Raw genomic sequence first — 23,289 nt, forward strand, 5'->3', positions numbered from 1 at the left:
AGAGACCCTGCAGACAGTAGTGTGGTTTTTCCTTATCTAGGTGTTTACTCAAACCAGTAATGAAAAAAATATTCTTTAGAGCAGATTCCAATGTGTAAATGGTTTGGTTCATTTCATTGTTTTTGCTGTTCATACTATTTTCTATGCTGTCCATCTCTTTTGTCCTTTTATGTTTTGATAATGGCTTTTGTTGAGAGAAATATCCAATGTGGCACAAGCAATATTTAAGTGGGCTGTAGGAAGCACAAATGTAAAAGTATTCTTTTTTAAAGGCACTCATTTGTAAATTTGTAATAGCAGTGATCTTTAGCAGTCTCCTGTCACGGGACTCGTGCTCCCTATTTGTTTACATTCGGCTCAGACCTGTCATTTTGCGACAGGAGTTCGGCGGCATCGGGCGGGGCGGCGGGCAGCTGCACTTTTTTTATTTCGGCGAGTCGATTGGCGTCGATTGGCGTCGTTCATCATGATTGACGAGGATCTACATCATTGGACAAAATTGATTTTTTTGACTAAACCTTTGAATTACATCAATGGACACAGTTTTTTTTGTCTTGTTTTTTGTTCAATTAAAGGACTTTTGCAAGGTGTGGTGTGTTTATTTACTATTTCTTTATTTGGTGAATGAGTAGGGGTAACAACTACCCCTTACCCAGATGCAGATAAGCACCCCTGCCCACAGACCCCCACAACCACTGGGCCAGGGTTGTGAGGAAGAGGCCTATGTATTCATCGACATGGGGACAAGGTGCTTTTCCAGGGGGTCCCCCTCTGAAAAAGCACCATCCCCAGGGGCATGTGGCCTGGTATGCTGCAGGAGGGGTGCAACGCTTGTCTCCCCACCCCCCCTTTTCTGCTCGTATTAAGGGTCTGGGATGGAATTATTTTTCCTGGGTTTTGGGTGTGGGGCCCCCCTTAAAATTCCTACCAAACCTAAAGGGTCTGGTATGACTTTGTAAGGGAACCCCACGGCGAGAGTTCTGGTGGACCTGAGCTATGTGGGGAGTGTTATAGGGGTCCTGAGGTATGAGGGGAGAGTTATAGAGGACCTGAACTATGTGGGGAGTGTTATGGAGGTCCTGAGGTATGAGGGAAGTGTTACAGAGGTCCTGAGGTATGAGGGGTGTGCTATAGGGATCCTGAGAGATATAGGGTGTTTTATGGGGGTCATTAGGCATGAGGGATGTTTTATGGGGATACTTAGGCATGAGGGGAGTGTTATTTCTTATTGGGATCCTTAGTTATAAGGGGAGTGTTATTGGGGTCCATAGGTATGAGGGAACTGTTATTGGGGTCCTACAGTATAAAGGGGGTGTTACGGGAGTCCTTTGGTATGGGGGTTGTTATTAGTGTTTTATGAGGTTCCGACGGTATGGGGTGTGTTATGCCAGTCCTGAAGTAATGGGGGTGATATGTAGCGGTCCTGAAGCATCGGCTCAGAAGGTGTTATTTTTTGCAGGGTTGTTGTGGTGTGTGACGGGGTTAAGATGTAGTCAGTGGGTGATAACAGTGGTGGGTACATTGTGGTCAGCAGATTATAGCGGCAGTGGGTACATTGTGGTCAGTGGGTGACAACAGCGGTGGAGTGAGTGGCCACCTAATTAGAGAGCCGCCTCAGCTGCTTCCCGTCCGACCGACCAACAGCGCTGAGTGCTAAGGGGATGCTCAGCACCAGGGCCATGATGCTCTTAATCTGGCCCTGGGCACAGCCCCAACCAGCGGCTTCCTCTCACTCTGCCGGCTTGCAAGTAGCAGGTCTTGCCTTGGAGGCAAAATAGTCTAGCACTGGCCCTGACTATTATCATATTTGTATTTTATATTTGCATCTTATATTACCCACATGCACCCGGCTCTGTCATCGGGCGACCGCTCGCTCCTCCAAGGCCACTGCGGGCGGCCCTCTACAGTGCCTGATTAGAGGGCGCGTCTGCCTGATCCAGCCAGCCCGGATCGCATAGTCTGATGCGGGTGCATGAGAGAAGGAGCCACTGCACCAGGGTCCACGGCAGACCCCCCCCCACAACCAGGGAAGCTTCTGAGAAGATATGCTATTAGAGTAGCGGGAGCTATGCAAAATGCGCAGCCGCCTTCCCCGCTATGCTAATAGCTTATCTTCTCAGAAGCTGCACACAGCTTCTGAGAAGATGCAAATAGAAAAAAAATTTTTTATTTTATGTTCTATTCTTAGTTCTATAATGTAATTGTAGTACTTTCAGGTGGAATACAGCTTCATAAGATATCAGCTAGGGAACTACAAGTCCCAGCATGCCCTCATTGCCCCTGTACAACAACCAGATATTGCCGTTCCCTGGGTGATATGTGTGTGTGTGGGGGGGTGTACATGGACAATGATGGCATGCTTGGACTTGTAGTTCCTTAGCTGATATATATGTGTGGGGTGGGGGGTACAGTTCCAGTGGATGTTTATATAATATGGGGGGGGGGAAATGTTCTGCCCCGGGCGCCCATAACTCTGGTTACGCCACTGCCCCTGACAATACCTTCATCTGCTCTTCTGTCTAGAAGGATGGTGCTATATTTGTTCAGACGTCATCCAGGGTCACCATCTACTTCTTGAACTGGGACAGCTGACTTTCATAATTCGATCCCTTATTTCAATGCTAATCAACCCCATTATCTCAGCTTAGGTGCAGTCACTGAACAGAGCTCAAGGTTGACTTTGTAATCATAAAAATGTTGAGATTTACTGAAAAATCATTCTGTTGCCGTATATATTTTAACATGCCAGAAAATTATACAGACAAACGTAAGTTTTTGAAAGGTCAACATAAGTAGCTATTACGATACAGAAGGCCACGCCGCCTTTATAAATAAACTTAATGCTGCTGATTAATTATGACCATAGTGAGACATTTGTACTATTCCTTAGCAGTTCTTCTAAGTTATTGTACATTGGTTTACATTTTTATATATGAGTAATCTAGAGAAAGAGCCTCAACGGAGTCTGAAAATCATAAAAATGTTCAAGTTTCTAATGAGATGGCAGATGGCTCACATTGTGATGATTAGTGCTGGCAGGAAAAGGTAATCTTCTGACTGTCAAGTTTTATGCTCTTGAGTCCCTTCCGGCTCCAATTCATAATCTGGATTTGCCACAATACAACTCTAAAAATAAACACACTGATGACCCAACATGCCAACAACTGCACCGCCAACAGAAAAGTAAAAAAATTAAATTAAATTTTTTTTAAAAGGTTGGAAAATAGTCCGTTTCGGTCTAATAAGGGGCCATAAGGCATTAAAAATGGCATGAAATGGATTGTGCCTGAAACTGGGCTTCAACTACGACTGTAACTACCTATTATGACATTTCTATTAAATAAACAAAACAATTTTTCTGTTAACTTTTATTACAGTGTATCAGAGACATGCATATAGTATATATATCCTAATTGGACAAACATAAACACCCCATCAACTACAAAGGCTTTATAAAGTGCCAATGTAGACATAGCAGTATTTCTGGTCATATTGGCTTTAAAAGTGACCTGCAGATCTTGTCTAGAGACATAGATATTACTTGTCAAAATTTCCCTTAATATTCATCATGCAGGGGGTACTCCGGATGAGCAGCAAATCTGTGAAGAGAGATAAAAGAATTGTGAGCAAGTCATGCAGTCAAGTAGAACTTCACATTACTTAGCTGTTGAACAAAGGGATTGTACTGTGTGCAGGGTCAGCTTGTGGGATGAGGTTACTCATTTGGGAATGTATTGAGGTCTTTAAATATTTAAATAAAAGCTTAAAGTTATACTATGGCCAGTGTTCTGCCTGCGGCGTGTAGAAATAATACGCTTACATCCCTGCCACTGGATGGAGCTGAAGGAAAATATCTTGCTTATAGCAGTTTCAAGACTGTTTTTTAACTGTTTCTTTAACTACTTCAGGACCGCTGTATGTATATATATATGGCCTGATCCTGAAGTAGATATACCAAGATCATGGTTGCTGCTGCACCTTAGTTCCATTTTTCGATTCACTTTTTTTTTTACAATATTCGTATTAAAGAATTTTTAAACAGGGTTACAATACAAAGGTTCAAAAAAGTATGCGTTTAATTGAGCACTTCCATATGCAACCCCTCCCTCTGCATGCAAATGAAATTGTGCACATTACACGGGCGCACGCAATTTTAAAGCTTGACATGAATAGTTTTTATTTACTCAATGTAACCCCTTCTTTTATATTTTACTAGAAAAGGGTTATTACATTGTGTTTGTGTGCACTAAACTTCATTTAAGCATTTTTTTCCTAAAAATATGGTTTTGATAAACATTTGGGCAATTATTGTACGACATAAAGCTGAGGCTATGTTTACATGTTCTGTATACTGACTGTATGTTTCTATGTTTTTTACCAGTTTCACCCCACCCTGTTTTGTTAAGAAAGCATTGAGATTTTACCCGGTCTGGCTTATTGCAGAATAGGAGGGTTTAGCTGCATGTTCAGCTACACACAGACCACAGGACAACGTATAGAAGGGACAGAATAGCCAGTTGAACAAATATCATCATTGGTCACCCCCACCTCGGTTTCCCCCTCCTAAGCAATTTACAGCTCTTTTTATTTTTTTAGAACTCAAATCCCACCGCTGCCACAAGAATGCAATGATTGAAGTCTGAACCCAACGCTGTGCAGACATTTTCTAGTTCATGGGACGAAAATCTAACCACCAGCAGAGTTATCATATCATCATAACACAGTGGAGGCAAGCAGAACATAAATCTGTTGTTTAGAAAATGTTCCCACCGACTCCCATTGATCTTAAAGCAGGACGGGTACAGATAAAAAAAATATTATTAGTGTCTGGTTAAGGAAATCAGCAAATTTGCATATTCTGCTTTGGGAAACTAGACAAAATTGCAAATAGGGAGTTCTGATAAAATGCAAACTAGAAAACATAATAATTTTATGTTTGAGCCTAAAATGTCCTAAAGCATAGTGTAAACATATAATACCTTCCCTTGTTCCCCCTAAACAATATGCACTTAAACATTTTTGCTCAAATAATTTTGATTTTCAAGAAACCCCTGTTTTAAGACCCAGTGATATCACTAGGTCTGTCTGCTCTTTGCCACCAGGCACCTGTAAAAATTACAGAATTCTGCCTTGGATTTTTTTCGAATGGTTATATTGTAAAGATGCACATTTACAGGGAGTTGGGAGTATTCAGTTTCAACAGAGAGGAGGACTTGCTACAAGTGTGGAGGAAAATACAGGTAAGCCTGGAGTTTAGCTTTATAGCAATCTGTGATTTTTCCCATGCAAGACATATCAACTGGCCCTGTGTAAGCACCACAATTCAACTTAACTTGCTTATGTGACTAAAAGGCCTTTGGAAATTAATCAAAACCGGCTGTGCTTTGCCAGCTCACAATGACCAATAAAACATCCTTTGAAAGAGGAATGGCCACACACCACTCCAAATTTTTGTCAATTCTTCTACATGTGCCAGATAGTTGGGGGCATCGGATTCCACAAACCTTTTCTTTTTAAAATAGATAGGATTGACATTTGTTTAAAATCAAGCATGTTTTATGCATTTACTTTAGATCAAAGAGGAACTCAAGCTATTAACAAAATTAACCCTTGCAGTGGTGCAACCCCCCTGCACTGCAAGGGTTAACTGCTCATTTTGGTCTTGGGGCTGGAATACTGAAGATATACTCACCTGGATCTCCAGGGATGGTGTAGCACCTGGAACTGGATTCATAAAAACATGAAATGCATTTTTGAGAAGGATGGTTAATGGATGTTTTCATATATCGGGACATTAGTAATTAGATGGTTTGCTGTTACAGCCTCTCTCCAATACCTTGTGGAAAGCTTTCCTGGAAGAAAGAAGGCTGTTGCAGCCACAAAGGGGAGGGCAACTCCATATTAATGCCCATGGCTCTAAAATGGGTTGTTCAACAAACTTATCATGTGATGGTCAGGTGTCAACAAACCTTTATCCATATATGGATCTATTTAAGAATGTTTCCACTTGAGATTTACACAACATTCACCCAAGGTTCAAAAATTTGCTGAATCAATTTTTTGTGAATTTTTAAAAAAATCTTGGGTGAAATTGGGTAATACCATCTATATGGGCCTCTTACAATACCAGATCTCACCATTAGATGGGTTTAATTCAAAATAAAAGTCACTAAAGAGCAAGCCCTTAAAAACAGTGTAAACACTCCATATGGAAACATACAGCGGAATATCCACATAAAGAAAGTCTCTGTTTATCCCGTCAATAGTTTTCATGTCTTCAGGTGTCAGCTCAAAGTCAAAGACCTGAAAATAGTAAAAGTTTTCTTCAGTAAATAATTCTTCATAGTTCACATGAAATAAAATGCAGATGATTTTGTGAATCGAAGACCAGTCGTGGGCTTGAACCAGGCAAAGATGAGGGAGACGAAGCTAGAAACTGCCCATTTTTTTTTAGAATATTGGATGTTAAAGGAAACCTGTGCTTTTTTCATATCGAACAAATTAACAGGTTTGCTTCATAGGCCCTCCCCTGATGTTTATGTTAACATCTCCCAGATTGTCCCACCACCCTATTCACTGACTAGAGCCTCATGAAATACCCTTCATCCTACAATGCAGTGCATGTGCAACCAAAGACGTGGGATATCAAATGAACCAGTTACTTTCCCTGAATGGGTAAAGTACAGATTCACGTTGATTACATTTTTGAAGAATAAAGTTTAAGATAAATTCTTTTTACAAGCCTGTGCAATACAAACTGAGCAATCAGTACATACAAAAGAAAATGTTACCTTCAATGAAAAGTACATGCCAAAATGGCCTGTGGATCCAGAGATAAAAACTAGAGAATTTGAGTTTGGTACAGTCATTCCCACCTTCTGAGTCTCCCTATTATTCAGTGAGCCTAACCATCATATTAAAGGAAAGCAGGCAGGTGTGGAAGGCAGGGATGGGGGAAAGACTTTAAAAAATACTAAACATTTCATTGCCTGTAATAGAAATGCTTTGAAGAGAAATCTGAAGAATCTTCTGCATCCAGCACTTCCTGGAATGTCCAAAATATGGTCCCTTTTATGAGCTTTGGTTCCTTCTGTTGACTTCTACTTCACTATAGGATAGGTAGTGACGTTTGGGCTGGCAGAAAGTAATACAGCACTCAGAAAGGGACCAGGCATCCAACACAAACGGAAGTGTTGGATGCAGAAGATGCTCCAGCAGCTCTAAAGGGAGTTAATTTTTTGGGAAGAGTCGATTGAACAATGCTGCAATAACAACTCAGAATGTATAAATATGTCCTTTGCCAAAACACATGAAGGAGTGCAAAATTAACCTTGAAGTTTTCCTTAATTCTGTCCGGGTTATAACTTTTGGTGATGGCCACCACTCCACGCTGGATCTGGTAGCGAATAGCGATGTTCGCAGGTGTCTTATTGTACTTCTTGCCTATTTCAGCTAAGACCAAATCTTCCAGAAGTAATGGAGAGCTCTGATCCACCCTAAATACAAAAAAAATTATAATAGAAAAACAACTTTGAGGAAACCTTTAAATAAATATGTAACTCCAGCCAAGAAAACTTTTTTTTTTAAGTTTTGGCTAAAGTGAGGAAAGGTAAGAATCTTTGTCAGGGTTTATTTAAAATAAACCCTGCCAAAGATTCTTACCTTTCCACACTTTAGCCAAAACTTAAAAAAAAATTATTTTAAATTATTTGGCATGAAGTACATCAAACCATACTGCACAGACTTCTTACAAACCATAGATGAGGGTCGGTGCATGGCTAAATGGTGAGCTGCAAAAGTCCAGGATGCAGAAAAGGTTTGCACACCAAGATGAACTACAGATCCAAAATTAATTTATGTCATATATCAAAATAAAAACCAACATTTGGAGGACTTGGAGGCTTCCCTTATCAAGGGGACAGAAAGAACAACATCAAGATCCACAGTAAATGTATATATAAACATAATAGCCAACAGGTAAAAAGATCAGCTGACCGCCTCCAGTCAAGTTGCACATTCAAATAACAGGGTACCACAAAGCCAAACCATGCACAACCCAAAAAACAAGATGCCCCCAAAACAGGATGTGTGGCAAGAATTCCCAATGGGGACCAGAAAGCAAAGAACAGCATATAGGGTTCTAGTTTCTTTTACGCTACTCTAGTTTCTACGTTATTGCTGTCTGTGTACATCTGGAGGTTCCCCATTACTTAATGCCCTGGCCAGACATTGTTACTGAGATAGGAAGTGAAATTAAATCCCCCCAACACTTCACGGAAAGCAATACAATTATGGCAAAACATGTCAAAAGTTTTAACCCCATCTACTCTACCAAAAAACTGGAGAAATAAATTAGTTTTGGCTGTAGATACACTTTAAATGAGTACTCTGTTTTAATGTAAAATCCGATTTCTATTTTAAAATGTGGAGCTTCTGACCTCTGTGGTGTTGTGTGGCAATCCCACGGTAGAACTGGGGGTTGTAGTCACCCAGGACTCTCAGGCAGAGGGGCTGAGCAGTTCCAGGAAACAAATTATTTTGCTGGGAAAGAACTGGCTTTTCAGTTCTCTTCCTAGAAAACCTGGATTTGGCATGGGATCCTGGAACTTGGAGATTTCAAAGAGAATTGGGAGTGATGAAATCTCCATTCCTGGGTCCATTGTTTAATAGTGACCAGCACTTAATTGCACACCTGTGCACAGCACTTATGGGAAGGGTGCTGGCTAGTGCTCTGGGCTCCAGCTGGGAAGAGGTGGCTGTGTGTGCTGGAGGCACCTCGAAGACAGCCGAGGAGACAGAGAGCCAGTGACACATGAGGGATGTGTTTAAGAGTGCTACGAGAGGTGGACTGTGGCTCTGTTAAGAAATACCCTAATGTCCAGAGACTGGGACACAAGGAGTATGTGCAACAACCTGGAGTGGTGAGATAGTCGTACCTTCAGTTTTGCTGAAATACAAGCAGACCTTGTATTATCGTTGAAGCTTTGTTTTCTGTTGCTGAATGAAATAAAAGACTGTCCTGTTTATGTTTTAAAATGGCTTCAAGACTGTTCCTTAAGCGCTCACCATTTGTGCTAACCACCCCAAAGTCACACCTCATAATAACAATAAATAGTTTTACCCAACAGGGCAGCTAGCAAGCAGGTCAGGACCTGCTGTTGTGTTTGTGCCCAGCCCATCCACTATGCCATGATGACTGGCAGCCCAGCTTACACAGACTAGTAGGTGTTCCAATTGTATTAATGGGACATTTACATTTTGGCTAGCTCAGCTAGGATACACAGTGCAGGAGAAGAAGACTCAAGTTACTTAGTTCTCTACACAGCTCTGTCCCCCTCCTGTGAGCCCATCTACACTTTCCTCCCATTGAACTTCCTGCTTTCCACATGTTTGATTACCAAGAACTTACTGCCCTCCTCTCTTCTGTTCCTGGCATCTCCTGGCCTTCCTGCATACCACCAGGCACTACTTGTTTCCAATCCCATGCTCCAGTAGTGTTGAATCTTCCAAGAATTTCGGGAGACACAGATTTTTGAAGGTCCTCTCCCAGTGTTTTAAACAAAGCTACCGGAGCCTCAGAAGATGCTCTACATCTCCCATAGATTCCTGTGGAAAGGCAAGAGAGGCTCCAGCCTCAGGCACTGTGGTTGGCTTGCACAGCTGGGCCTGGAGCCTCTTTTACTCCTGCAATGGCCGGGTGTTGCTTCAGAGTTTCTGGGAAATGTTAAAGCACTATATCAGGAGCACTGACATCAGCTCCTGTGTGTAGCAGGCCACTTCTTGATGCAGCATGCTCCACACACCACTATCTTGTCACCCTCCAACTTGTCCACCCGTTTGTGTATTGACAGCTTTGGTAGCGAGGGTAAGCTCCTTCGGAGACAGGATAATGTGACCACGAACATCTAAGGCACCCACTTCCCCCATGTCATACCAATACTTGTGTCTGTGTGAGCCCAGGGCACTGTATGCAACCAGCAGGACATCATGTGCCTTGCAGAACTCCAACATTTTGCTCTGATTCAGGTATGGGTGGCTTTCAATCTGCAAAAGAATGAGAGGGCATCACTTAAAGCCTAATTTTCAATTTAAAAGGATGTTTCTATTAAAATCTTCTACATTTTTTACATTTTTAGGTGGATGAGAAACAGTAAGACTACCTGTAAGAAGAAAAGAGTAAGAACTGGGCCAACATTTGGCCTCTAAATTCCTTCAGGGAAAAGGTAGCAGGCAATTAAAAAAAAAAACCTGGAGCAATGTACTTGGAATTGCACAGTATGACACAGGGAGATCCTGAAGCAAGAACATTTCTAATGGCTAACATTACCTAAATAGCTTCCACCTGAGTTGAAAATTTGAGGATTTATTTATTTATTACTGGTATTTACAGTATATAGCACCAACAATTTTACACAGCGCTTTACGCAGTGCAGAAAGGCAAAAGCTCTAACCACTACGCCACTGTGCTGCCCTAGGATCTCAATTGGTTGCAATTGGTTCAAGCCCTAGAGTTTTAAAGTATATATTTCTTTATCATGCACTGTGGGACACAGGAATTTATAAACAGTAAGGTTATACTGCAACCTTCAGGAGGGTTGGACCTTGGCAAACAGAAACATTGTAAGCCAGCCTCCGTATAACCACTCTTCTACCTAGCATGCCTCAGCTTTTTTACTAGTGTCCTACGAGGTTGCAAGCCTTTTCCTTAGCCTTTTCCTCAGCTCTGTTGCTGTTTGTGTCTTCTTTATGGATTTTTTCCTATATAGCCAATATCTGGATTGGTGTTTTCTCAGTCTGCCTTTAAAGGTTGTAGCTGGACCCAACTGGACATGCTAGCCAGCAATGTGACCTTTGGGTACTGGGCTCTGCATTGTTTAGCTTTCCAGACCTAACTGTCTTAATTAGTTGTTGAGTGCTTTGCAGGTCCAGAGCTAAGTGCCTATTTAAATTTTCCTCTGTAGTCGGTTTACCACAGTGAGGGTTAAGTGCTGAAGGTTAAGTGCTGAAGGTTAAGTGCTGAAGGTTAAGTGCTATTGTTATCCATCTTGTGTTCACTAAGACACAAAAAGGACAGTCTAGCTGCTACAGATGACCTCTACTAGAGGCCTATACTTCTAGTGGTTCTGGAGGCATTTACCCTGTATCACCAGAAAGAACCTGACTGTAAATAGAACCTGAGACTCCTATTGGCATAGAGCTATCATCATCAGAGTCTTCCTCAGGTCTGTTGGCCATGTCCTCTCCTTGTCACCTTTATGTCCACTTGGGATTTTATAACTGGCTGTGCTCAGCCCACAGGGCATTGTGCCTGCAGAGGTTCTAAACGTTCTGGCACCATGTCCTGCAGAGTCATCCTCTGACCCTCCCGGGGCCCCTAGATCAGACTGTCTATATGGGCCCTGTTACCATCTCTGACTCAGAGTCCCAGCAGTCTACCTTTTGAAGGGACTGTTTTTAAGGCACTGGAGTCTCCTGCAGTCACCTCAGATTTACAGTTAATTGTGACAGACCTTATTGATGTAGTACATACTACCCTGCATCTGGATGTTTAGCCACATTGTTTCTATGGATCACATAGTCCCTTGGCATAACTCATCAATCTCTCCAGGTAAGCGGGGTGGTCTCTTTCCCCCTGCCCCAGGGAGGTCCCACTTGCTGGGTTGCCTCCATTCCCAGGACTCGTCTGGCTCTCTGAAGAGATTATTTCCTCTTCCTTGAGGAACCCTGCCTTGACCGTCCTAGATTAGACTCCTAGATTGGACCGTACCTAGGTGTTGCTATGTCTACTCCTCTGGGAAGAAATGGAAGTCCTTTCAGCTACAGGATAAACCTCCTGGTCTTTACACTGGATGACTGCAAAGGTTCTACTCTCAGAAGCACATTCCCCGCAATGCCTTTCAATCTTACTATCCTTACCTGGAAGTGTCTGCACTGGGTGAGGTCTATGCACCTGGGCGCTCTTCATCTTCGGTGTGACAGGCAGAAACTATCTCTGGAAGGCTCTCTCCCTGCTTGAGGATGTCATGGGACCTGATTGCCTGGATGTAGGTGCTCCTTCTGTGGCTGTTCTTCAGCCTTGTGAGGAAGGTTTCACAGATACCAGCTTAGTTTCCTTCTTCATGGCTATGGATGATTCATTGGTCTGAGGTGGATCAGCAGATTCTTTGCTCAGGGTTAGGCAGGCCCTGCAGAGCTATTTTATCAGAGACACTTCCAGGGGCTAAGAGTATAAATTTGGTTCACCCTATTTTTTCTGCTGTTGCACCTTTTTACGAGTCTGGGCTTGTGGCCTATGTTGTGGGGGTGCCTCTTATGCACCCCATCCCCTATAGTCTAGATGACTTGCTCATACCATTGGTTTCTCTACCAGTCTCAGGGATCACTATGCAACTCCTATGGGTTATTCCGCTGTAATGATTCTAGCATTATTTGAAATTGTTTTAGCGAGAATCGGTTGTTTGGCTTCCTCCTTATTATGGAAACTTCCTTCCTTCTCTCTTAAGGGTGGGAAGTGTATATAACCGCTGATCTTGCATAACTGGTTTTGTCTAAGGTTCCCTATGGGGCCTTTACTCCCAGAGGCTTACCCCAGTGTATTTTTCTATTGACCCCCATCGTGTTGTGGACTGTTTCTTTCATAGTCAGGTAGTTATGTTGTTCCACCTGTTTTGATGGGTTGTTGGTTTAACACCTCTTGCTGGATCAGACTCGGTGTTCCTTTGTTGCCACCCCTTGGTGGTTAGCAGCTTCCTCTTTCTTACAGGGGGCTTCTCCTCCTCTGGTCCAGATTCAGGAATTGGTTCTTTAGTTGGTTCTGACTTACCGACCTTTCTAGCTCCTTCTTGAAGGCCTGTCAGTGACTGTTGCCTGCCTCTCAGGTAGACTGCTTTATGACATCCTGACTGTATTTGAATTCCTATGTTATGTCCCTTAATAGACGTAAAAGAAAAAGGGATTTTTGTACTTGTAATCTATTGAGGGACACAGGTCCCACTCTTCTGTGTCTTTTTGTTTTGCCAATGCAAGATAGAGGAGGGATTATAAAGAGGCTGGCTTACAATTTTTCTGTTCACCAGTGTCCAAACCTGCTGTAGGCTGCAGTATACCCCGCATCTATCTGAATTGCTGTGTTCCCCAATGGACTCAAAGAAAAACATTTTACACAAGTGCAAAAGTTTTAATATATATAGACATGTAGTGATATAAATATACTGCAGTGTTAGTAACATTTTGGATATAATCATGACTTTTAATAATATAACTGTTAGTTACCTGGTTGCACCCTGGCTTATACTTCAGTCCAGGCTTGTTGAGAATCTTCTCCAGCTGCCGACGGTTAAAGTTGGAGACTCCAATGGATTTTACCAGCCCAGCGTCTTTACACTTCTCCATGGCCTGTAGGTGGTAGAAGCATAGTGGTGAAATGACAATGTTGTAGTCTAATCACTGGGGGAGAGGAGGCTGAGGAAATGCTTCCTCCTGCCTGCAGCAGACTGATGTCATAATCTAAACCTAGGCAAAGTCACGGAACCGCAGAGATGAAGATTTTCTGAAAACATATGTTCTTGTATGTGTAACCTGTCAGAAATGTATTCATATGAACTTGTAAATTTACAGAAAGGTCTACTTTAAGAAACAGAGAACTGTCATAATAAGGAACAGCATAATAAACACATAATGGGGGATCACATAGTTATGTACAATATCTTAAGATTCATCTTACAGGAAAAGTGGTCCCTATATATACATTTTAATGACGTATCAATTTATCTGTTTGCCTTCATTTGGAAATGTAATATAATACACAGAGACATATTTCATCCTGTTTGTGAGATTGCATAAACTAAAAAGATGCAACAAAAAGGGGGGAGGAGTTACGCTAGTGTATAAACTAATATACCAATCTACAGGGTTTCAAACAACTATTCACAAAAACGTTCCCCCAAAAATTAGAAATCCCTACTACAAAGATTGGTTCAAAACAGGTAAATCAGAATTATTGATACAATATTTAATAGTAGAAAAAGACATATACAATAAACTCATGTACCAGAGACATTTAAAAACACTTAAAACATTCCACTGGATATATCCTGCATGATTATAACAATTGTTGCCTAAAAACCACCTGTGTGGTAAAGGACCATCTATGCAGGTTTCTGGATGATTGAAGTACTTTTCAAAAGAAACAATGTATCAGAGAATGTACTCACATATGTTGCAGTTCAAAAAGCTAGAGGGAAAACGAACATGCTAGAGTCCTGTGTGTAAAGATGGAAGAAAGACTTCGGGAGAGGTGTCCAGTATAAGACGATATTACTGGCAAAGAATGTAGCTCCTCAATACAGGCAGGAGCTGCGGATGCCCCTCTCCCAGCACTTTCCAAAGGCACAAGATACTCCGTGGGTTTCAGTGACTGAAATGAAAGCTTCTTCTAAGATTTTGGTCTTTCGTGTGCGGCCGCACTGTGCAAAAAGAGAGAAAGACTACTTGACACTCCACGGTAAGATGCGCCTGGCAAGATTGGAGACGGGAGTTTACCCGTAAGGCGCGGGAAGCCACCCGCTAACCTTCAAAGCAAAGGCATGATTTTAGTAGCCATCCAATCGAAACCATATCACAGTCAGTTGTGCTCCGTCACCTCTATTTCACAAGCCGGCAGGCAGTAGGCAGGATGTTCGTTCCTAACTGGGCTTGTATAGGGGATGAGCAAACAAATGTGAGTATCTCATATGTCCAGAGAATCCAGGGAAGCTTTCCACACGTAACCCTTGCCGCGTTTCCTCCCCACACCTGGGGCTTCCTCAATAGGGCTGGGGCTTGCTGAGGAATCCCCAGGTGTGGTGTGGAACGTTTTTGTGAATAAACTAAAAAGAGCATTTTGTATTGAATTCAATATCTGTTACCAATTAATATTATTCTAGCCAAGACAATGAAGCGCCTACCTCCCATATAGTCCACAGGTCTGTTGTGGTATCGAGTTGAAGTTTTCCATTTTCGTCCATGGGGAGCAGATCTCCTCCGGGCTATAGAACGAAAACAATTTGTCAAATTTTATAATATATATATACTCAGGGGCGTCCCGAGGCTGGGTGACACCCGGAGCGGTAACCGAGTGTAACCCCGCCGAGACGTCACCGGGCATGCACGTGACATCACCACGTGCGTGCGCGATGACGTCATTGCGCACGGGGATCAGTCTTCTGATACCTGTCGGTGCCCATCTTGGTGATGGACGCCGGCAGAGAGAGGAGGGGACAGTCACCCGGCGGGATAAGGTATGCCGATACCTCTCCTGATACTGTCGGCTTTTCAGAGGGGGGTGACTGTCAGTCATTTTGGTGTCACCCCTCCAATGGTGTCACCCGGGTGCGAGCCGCACCCTCCGCAACTCCTTGTGACGCCACTGTATATACTTCAACATCAACAAAATTTCCAAAAACAAGGTTGCAGGTCTTTGAAGGCCACATCTTTTTTTCGATCTGCTTTCTGGCAGTCCTAAACATGTTAAGTATCACTGATCACTGACTGCTTGTATCCGCTCTCCATCCTGACTCGCTGTCACTCGCAGCCGGCCTGGCCTCCTGTGACAGCTGTCTCCTGTGACCACCGCTCTCCTGATCTGTCACATGAGGCTGAGCGGTGCTCACAGGTCTCTCCACCCACACCGCTCGGCCTCCTGTGACAGTTTCTATCCTCCCTGCTGGGACACAGAGCAGTGCCTAGCAGGGAGGAGAGAAAGAATAGATGCACCGCTATTTCGGTCAAAAGATGGCACTTTCGGCATTTTGCCAAAAGTGCCATTTTCGGTCGATATGTTTCGGTGGCCGAAATTTCGGCGCATCCCTTATTTTTATTATTACTTGAGGTACTTGAATGCATTTTTAAGATTTAACTCCTGAGTTTAGTGACACTTTAAATTTCCAACTTCGTAGCAGGTTGAGGAACACATTTTGAATATCAGAAAATGTAGCAGTTGGGCTTCTAGGCATACAAGTGCAACAATTGCTTGTTCTTTAAGACATAGTTCCTGTTTTATATTTATAGGTAGCTAAAAAACCTTGGACTCACCTTGGGGGACACATTAAAAATATGTAAGTCATAGTCAGCTAGAGATAATTGAGCCGGCTGGGATGAATCAGGATGATCAACACTTACATGCAATGTGTAATGATAGCAGTTGCCACAGAAGCAAGCTGGGCCTGATCCAAATCACAGGGGTACAGCTAGAAATATAACCATAAAAGAGCAGCATGTACGCGGTCATATGATGAATGCGGATACTTACCTTAAGTGATAAGGGCCTGTGGATGAGGAAGAGGTCCATATAATCCAGTTGAAGGGTTTCCAGGGATTGTGTCACATTAAGTTCTGCCAGCTCCAGTGAGTGATACGTTGGCCATAACTGAAAAGTTAAAGCAAAGCTTAATTTTATTCACTCTGTGCACCAGATCGCATATTCAGAAGATAAAAATAATAACCCATTAAAAAATTTAATAAAAGAACAGCTTTTGGTGCAGGATTCACCCTAGATCCAGAGATGCCCCCCCTTCACACACAGTTATTCTGCCACATGATGTCCTCAGCCTGATGGCCAGAATCATTCCTCCCATATTCTCTAAACCTAGCCTGTGAGTATATAATGAAAGAAGAAGCAGCACAGTGATGTGCTCATCTCTCTGTCACTCTACACTCTCCTCCTATCAGCATGCTTCTAGTCAGCACATGAAATGATTGGTTCCTTGTGCTGATTCTGCCTCTCTGTCTGAGCTCTGTTGTAGAGGGACTGTAAAAGGGTGACACCAGGTCAAATGTGGGTACACTGCTGGTATTTAAAAAACGATTACAGAGCTGGATTAATTTGTGTCTTTTTATATCTGCCTAGAAATCAGCTTTGGGGCCAGTTCACACCAGCTCTGGTGCGTTCCTGCACAATTCACTGCTGGAACTCACTGGAGTGCCCCCCTGCCGGCATCCTGCGTTTAGGGGCGGGAGGTGCCTGTGCTCCGGTCCAGTGCGATCTGAAAAAATAGTGAATGCATTTTTTCAGATCGCACTGGACCGGAAAGCAGGCACTAATGTGCCACGTGTTCTGGTGCGGGCGATCACACTGCAGGTGGAAGACGTGGCTGCGGTGTCATTGACTTCAACGCACCGCCATGCCCCCTCCCTCCCCTGAATGCAGGAATTGTGCTGGAACGCACTGGAGCTGGTGTGAACCGCCCTGAAAGTGGTCTGAAGAGAAGAATAGCAGTACAAAAATTAGCACTTTTTACTATTTAGTGGACTTGCTGCATCATATAGTGGCTGTTTATACATTCAATAATGGTGCTGCAAGTTAGAAGGGTGGAGTTTTGGCTAGAGTGCATAGAGTGCAGGCTAAACCTAGGCCCCCCCAGAATATAGTGTGGTGCAACGTTAAGGGGTCTAGTTGTAAAGGGGTAAATTTTATCATTTTCCTGTTTTAAAACTGACTATTTACTTCCTTTTATATTGATTTATAAAGTTTCACCACTTTTTAAAACCAAAATGTTTTGAAAGTTTGTTTTCCTTCTCCAGATCTTAGCTAATCCTATCATTTTTAATGTATACGTAAGTCATATTTACAGGTCTCCTCCCCACCCCCAGACTGTGACTGGGCAGTAAAGACTGATTATCTCACCTCTGTCACTGTGCCCTCTTCTCCTATGCTTATTTTGAGCACATGAAGTGTCTGGCTTCTTGTTCTGCTTTTTCCTCCCTCTCTCTGAGCTTTGGTTTGCAGGGATTTACATCAGACTCCCCCCCTTCCCCAGGACAGATTAGAAGCTACACGTCCCACCACAGTTATACAGACACAAATAGGAAGGCCAGTTTGGGTAAATGCTAATTAATCTACCAGTATAATTTAGAGAGAAATCGAAAAAAATATTTCATATAGAAAAAAGCATGAAAGAAACATAGTAAGAAGATACAAGCCCCATGTAGACATTGGGTGGAATTTATCAAAACTGGAGGAGGCAGACTCTGGAGCAGTCGCCAATAGTAACCAATCAACTTCTATGTTCAGTTTGTTTAGTTACACTTTGAAAATGAAAGATGGCAGCTGATTGGTTGCCATGGGCAGCTGTTCCAGATTCTGCCTGCTCCAGTTTTGATAAATTCCCTGCATTGTATCTACCATTCATTGGACCCAGGAGACCAACATTGCCCAGTAAGCCAAAGAAGAACGTCCTCACCTTTCCTGTATAAAAGAGATCTTCCCTTTTTACAGTCCCATCAGCGATCTTCTTCTGGATGGCACGACCCACCTCTTTCTCATTCTGATAGAAGTGTGCTCCATCAATGTGGCGGAAGCCAACCTCGATGGCAACTTCAGTGGCTTCTTCACTGAGGGAAACCGGGATCTAGAGCGCAAGCAGCCGTGTATACAGTGCCAGTGAGTATCACTACAAGTTGATTGGTGTTAAATACATTTTACCTCCATTCACTGACAATTTGTAAAATTGTTTATGTGATACAATCTCGATTTCACAAGACTACATAATATAAATCTGACAGGAGTTCTAAGCTTTCCCTACTCTACTAAAGAAAATACATTTTATTTCTGTCTATGTTGTTATTGGAAAGTTCCCCTTAATTCTTGACTGGTAAACCGTCGTCAGCAGGGCAGGACGTGAGGGGATATCTCTCTAACAGAGCCCCAGATAGGAATAAAAACCCCAACAAGGGTTCCAGTCCTTCCCCATTCAAAAACTAGAAAAAAAAAGTATGCTGGACATACACATTCAGGGCCTCTGATAGGGGGTTACAGCCAACCTTCTGTATAGGGCCCCTATAAGGATGGAAGTGGGGGCCTGGCAGGTGTTGCCCACACAGCTTCCCACAACAAGAATTCCCTGTGGTGCCTTCACAGCTTTTCAAGTACACTGAAGATAATCAAGCACAATCCTGTGCTTGATCGCCTGTATTGGAGAGCAGGAGAGACATCAGGAATCTAATAGACCCCTGATGTCTCCATAAAGAGAACCTCTGCTTTTAACCTTAGTGGTTAGACAGGTTTTTTTGCATGCTGGCTGGTGAGTGTGCCTGGAAACGTTTTGCTGTTTTACATAAAGAGAACCTGTCACCTCCAAATGCTGTCACATAGGGGCTTGTTATACCCTTTTTGATAGTAAAAGTTAAGTGAAAAGAAAAAAAAAAGGTGATAAAAAATGTAAAAAATAATAAAATAAATAAAAATAGAACAAAATGTAAAACCAACCCCTGCCACCCCAGCCATCTGATTTGAATGAACATGTGTGTGAAGGGCATGTCCATGTATGTTAATGGGGAGGGGAGGGGGGCCTTACCAGGTAGGCTGTATGAGTGGGGGCCTGCCAAGCAGGCTGTATGCAGGGGGATGCTGTCAGGTAGGCTGTATGGGGCCCCGTATTTCCTAATGGCATCCCAGTATAGAGGCTAACGTATTAGTTAGCACAAAGCCTGACATCCCTCCTATGCAATTCTTCACAAGCCCACTTGCCACACTGATGCACATTACCCATCCTACACTCACAGCAGTCATCAAAAATATATTCATGGCCACCCATGATACAGTGTAATTGTACACTATGTAGAATCTTCTTTGTATCCAATTTGTATCAAGTCAGGCAGACCCCTGTACAATTTATTTGTCAGTAGATCTAAAGGAGACTGTACAATCAGATTGTGTGTGGCATGTACCTGTAGACGTAATAACGTTAGAAACGCATTAAAAATGCTTATCTGTGATATTTTCTTTTTTCAGCCCACAGGTTAAAAATATTACCGTGTATACCCGGCTTAATTCTAGCAAGATTTTTTGCTGATGAGTTAAAGTCTGCAAATATGGAAAAAAAGGTTAAAGCACTCCTTCACCCAGTAAAATAACTTTGAGGGCATTCACACCTGCACTCAAATGGTGCACTCTGACTCCATTTCCCTTTGTAAACCAAAACCTAATCATTTTAATTTATCATTATAGGTAAACCAGCTTAATGAATAATAAGAAAGGAACTATTAAAGAATTGATAAGGGTGGCAGCATAGTACTAAGCAAGATGAATTTTATCACAGCAGATGAAAAAACATATAAAGTTCTGCCAAGTGACCCCTTCCCAAAGTTTCATGTTTATCCACCATGGATGGAAAACAATTCTGCATTTCAAAAGGGAAGAAACGTGAAATCAATTATTTCATCATATGTTCAACTACATATGTAGTATATAGGTTATGTTGCCCCTGTGGCCTACTTTATGAAGGCAGAACAAAAAGAATACTAAGAACCAGGATAGGTGAACATATGAGATTTATCAAGGAAGGAAGTGATAAGTTCAAAGTCCCCTGAGGACATTAAAAACTTTCATAATAGTGGCACATCTGGGCTTAAAATATTTGTTATCCAAGCTATGCTCCAATCCCTAATAGAAAATGAAAGATATAAAAAAATTATGTCATGAAGAGACATAAGGGATCTTCCATTTGCAGACACTGGCACAAAGTGGCCATAATAAAGAATTGGAAGCTAGTACACTCTTATAAAGTATAACCCGAGTCCCAAATATGAGCCTAGCATAGCCCACAAACACGTTTTTATACAAATATGTATTTATTATTGTTATATATATATATATATATATATATATTTGTAACAAGAACACTCCACTGTAGTCCAGGTAAGTCAAGGAAAATGCAGTTTATTGAAAGGGCAAACACAAAATAGCTTGCAACAGCAACATAAGACAGTCTTTTAGCTTCGCTCGGTAGCTTTCCACAGCTTCAAGACTCTCACGCTTGCTCACCCCTCGTGAGCCCTCACTCTGCTCTCTTAGCAGTCTGTACCACAGGTCCTAGGGTCACCGACCTTTCTGACCTCTCCCCTCGTGAGCCCTCACTCTGCTCTCTTAGCAGTCTGTCCGACAGGTCCCTGGGGTCACCGACCTTCCTGACCTCTCCCAGCCCCCCTGGCTGTTCCGTGTGCGTCCAGCACGCACCCGAGTTTGTCTGTGTGCTCCCTGCACACATACACACAACTCCAACACTTCCTGAGCACTGGGCTGGCTTCCTAATAAGTCCATTGGCTTGCCAGACAGAGAAGCGTGATTCGTCACTCCAGAGAACACGTCTCCACTTCTCTAGAGTACAGTGGCGCCATGCTTTACACCACTGCATCGACGCTTTGCATTACACTTGGTGATTTAAGGCTTGGATGCAGCTGCTCGGCAATGGAAACCCATTCGATGAAGCTCTCTATGCACTGTTGTTGTGCCAATCTGAAGGCCACACAAAGTTTGGAGGTCTGTAGCTATTGACTCTGCAGACAGTTGGCAACTTCTGCGCACTGTGCTTTTATTTTAACCATGTGACTGTCACTTTCAAATCTCATTGGACTCTGCAGGAAATAACTGTCACTTTTTTGAAAATAAGGATCCTTAACCTGATATGTTTGCTTTGTAAGTTAAGCGGATAGTGTGAGATCACATTTAATTCTGTATAATACACTGCTGTAAGGAGGCATGAATTATAAACTTGGCTGTATTAAGTATTCCCTGGTGGTCTGAGTGGTAAACACACTTGAATCCTCATGCTGAAACATCTGGTGCCAGCCGCCGCAGCCATGGCAACCCAGACACCCAGCGTGACCTGTGTGTTATACAGTAGTGTATTATACTTAATTTCACCTTCATTGGGCAAAACAAAAACATAAAACATATAAAAAGGCATGAGAACGGCATTAAACCACAAGAAAAACAAACCACAAAAACAGGTTAAAATACGTGTGCACAAGTGTGAATAGAGACTAAGGGTCACTTCACACAACATGCCTTAGGGCTGCACTGGAAATAGCAATTTTCTTGTCACAGAGGGGCTCAGTTCACACCACTGCGTTGCGATGGTAATGCGGGGAAAAAAAAGTATGGCGTGCTGTCCTTTTTTTTTTTTAGTGCAGCGGGATGCGGCGCAGAGCAACCACCTCTCACCCCGATGTGCCCGTAGAATTAAATTCAATATCACTTTGTATAGAAAGTACACGTTGGCGCTGTGTTGGGCAACGCACACCAGCCGCTGTGCATTTTGCACAGTAGCTGGTGTGAATTGTCCCCAAGAGTACAAAGTGTGTTACTTTGTTTTTACTGGCTTACATTAAAGAATCTACTACACTATGCTGTTAAGCTCTGCGATGTTTATGTACAGTATGTTATGTAGTCATAAGAGCGTTCTTCTCCTTATGTGCTGAGCTGAAGAGCAATAGGAACTTTCCTAATGGACTATTTAAATTGTTTTGATCTATCATGGACTAGTTTATCTTTTGTGGACTTTAGTTACTGATACATTTTTGCCAGTTGTTCAGTAAAGATTGTTGCAGTTTATTACCATATAAAGCGTAGCGCAGATCAGAATCAGGTTACTCTCAGAGGGTTTCCATATCTTGCTTAGATTCCCATAATCCCCAAACATTCCAATTTTCTGCATGCTTGTGTGTACTCACATATTCTGGAGCGTATGTCCCAAACCCAATAACTGGGATCTTGTTGCCATCATTCATCAGCAGAGTAGGATGAAGACAGACTGCCATGGCTGAAGCTGAGCCACAAAAACACAGAGCAATGCGTTTTAAAAGCTATGCTGTATGTACAGAGAATAAGGAGGAGTGTCTGTGTAGCTACATGAGGTGAAGTCATATATTCTATCAACAAGAATCTTGGGAATAAAAGGATTAAAGTGTAGTACCTGCATTGTAGATAGTAGATTTCTACCTACAACAGGTTGGTTATGAAAGAAAGTTTAATATGTGACTCTGCTGCTGAAAGTAGAAATTATGTAATAATGCCGATAAGATTTAAATTTACATGGCAGGTTTTAATCTGATTGATGCGTGAGGGAGAGTCAGTCATGGCAGGGACGTGGACGTTTCTAGTGAGCTGAGAGCTTTTTTTTTCTTCTTTTGGATGCTCCAACACTGAGCTTCCTACCATAATTCCCAACTCTCTTCCTGTCCACATGGGAATTGTGGCATTTCTGTCCAACCTTGTGTGTTCTAGTTTCCCTGTAACATTTTCTGTAATATGAAATGAATAAAAATCCAGCAGGGATGGTGAGGTCTCACCAATAGAGTCCCCCAAAGATAGAAAAGACTGTCAGAGGTTGAATTTTTATCTCATCCCACCATGCATTCCAATACACTCAGTATACCCCCATTATGCACAATAATGCATATTACTTGTAGTACTTATATTTGCATTCCAAATAGACACAGAATGGTAAAAGGTTTGTGGACACCTATTCATCA

General features: G+C 42.5%; 1 protein-coding gene across 1 annotated transcript; it reads right to left on the reverse strand.

The window, feature by feature from the left end:
• Nucleotides 1-3,541: 3,541 nt before the first annotated feature.
• On the reverse strand, nt 3,542-22,545 carry LOC108799287 (estradiol 17 beta-dehydrogenase 5-like). The gene is made up of 8 exons (XM_018571132.1): nt 22,489-22,545; nt 18,219-18,386; nt 16,289-16,405; nt 13,273-13,395; nt 9,935-10,044; nt 7,331-7,496; nt 6,221-6,303; nt 3,542-3,599 (listed from the first exon to the last, which is right to left on the reverse strand). The coding sequence occupies exons 1-8, from the start codon at nt 22,543-22,545 to the stop codon at nt 3,557-3,559; spliced, it is 867 nt and encodes a 288-aa protein (XP_018426634.1). The 3' UTR covers nt 3,542-3,556.
• Nucleotides 22,546-23,289: the final 744 nt, after the last annotated feature.

Source organism: Nanorana parkeri, unplaced genomic scaffold (genome assembly GCF_000935625.1).
Source record: "Nanorana parkeri isolate BGI_ZX_2015 unplaced genomic scaffold, ASM93562v1 scaffold1686, whole genome shotgun sequence".
NCBI classification, from domain to species: domain Eukaryota; kingdom Metazoa; phylum Chordata; class Amphibia; order Anura; family Dicroglossidae; genus Nanorana; species Nanorana parkeri.

Excerpts from the sequence above, each read along its gene's own strand:
- LOC108799287 (XM_018571132.1), bottom strand. The coding sequence starts at position 22,545 with ATGAATGATGGCAACAAGATCCCAGTTATTGGGTTTGGGACATACGCT. Across the intron at positions 16,406-18,218 it reads ATCTCTTTTATACAGGAAAG|TTATGGCCAACGTATCACTC; the intron begins GTGAGGACGTTC and ends TTAACTTTTCAG. Across the intron at positions 6,304-7,330 it reads GAATTAAGGAAAACTTCAAG|GTCTTTGACTTTGAGCTGAC; the intron begins GTTAATTTTGCA and ends TACTATTTTCAG.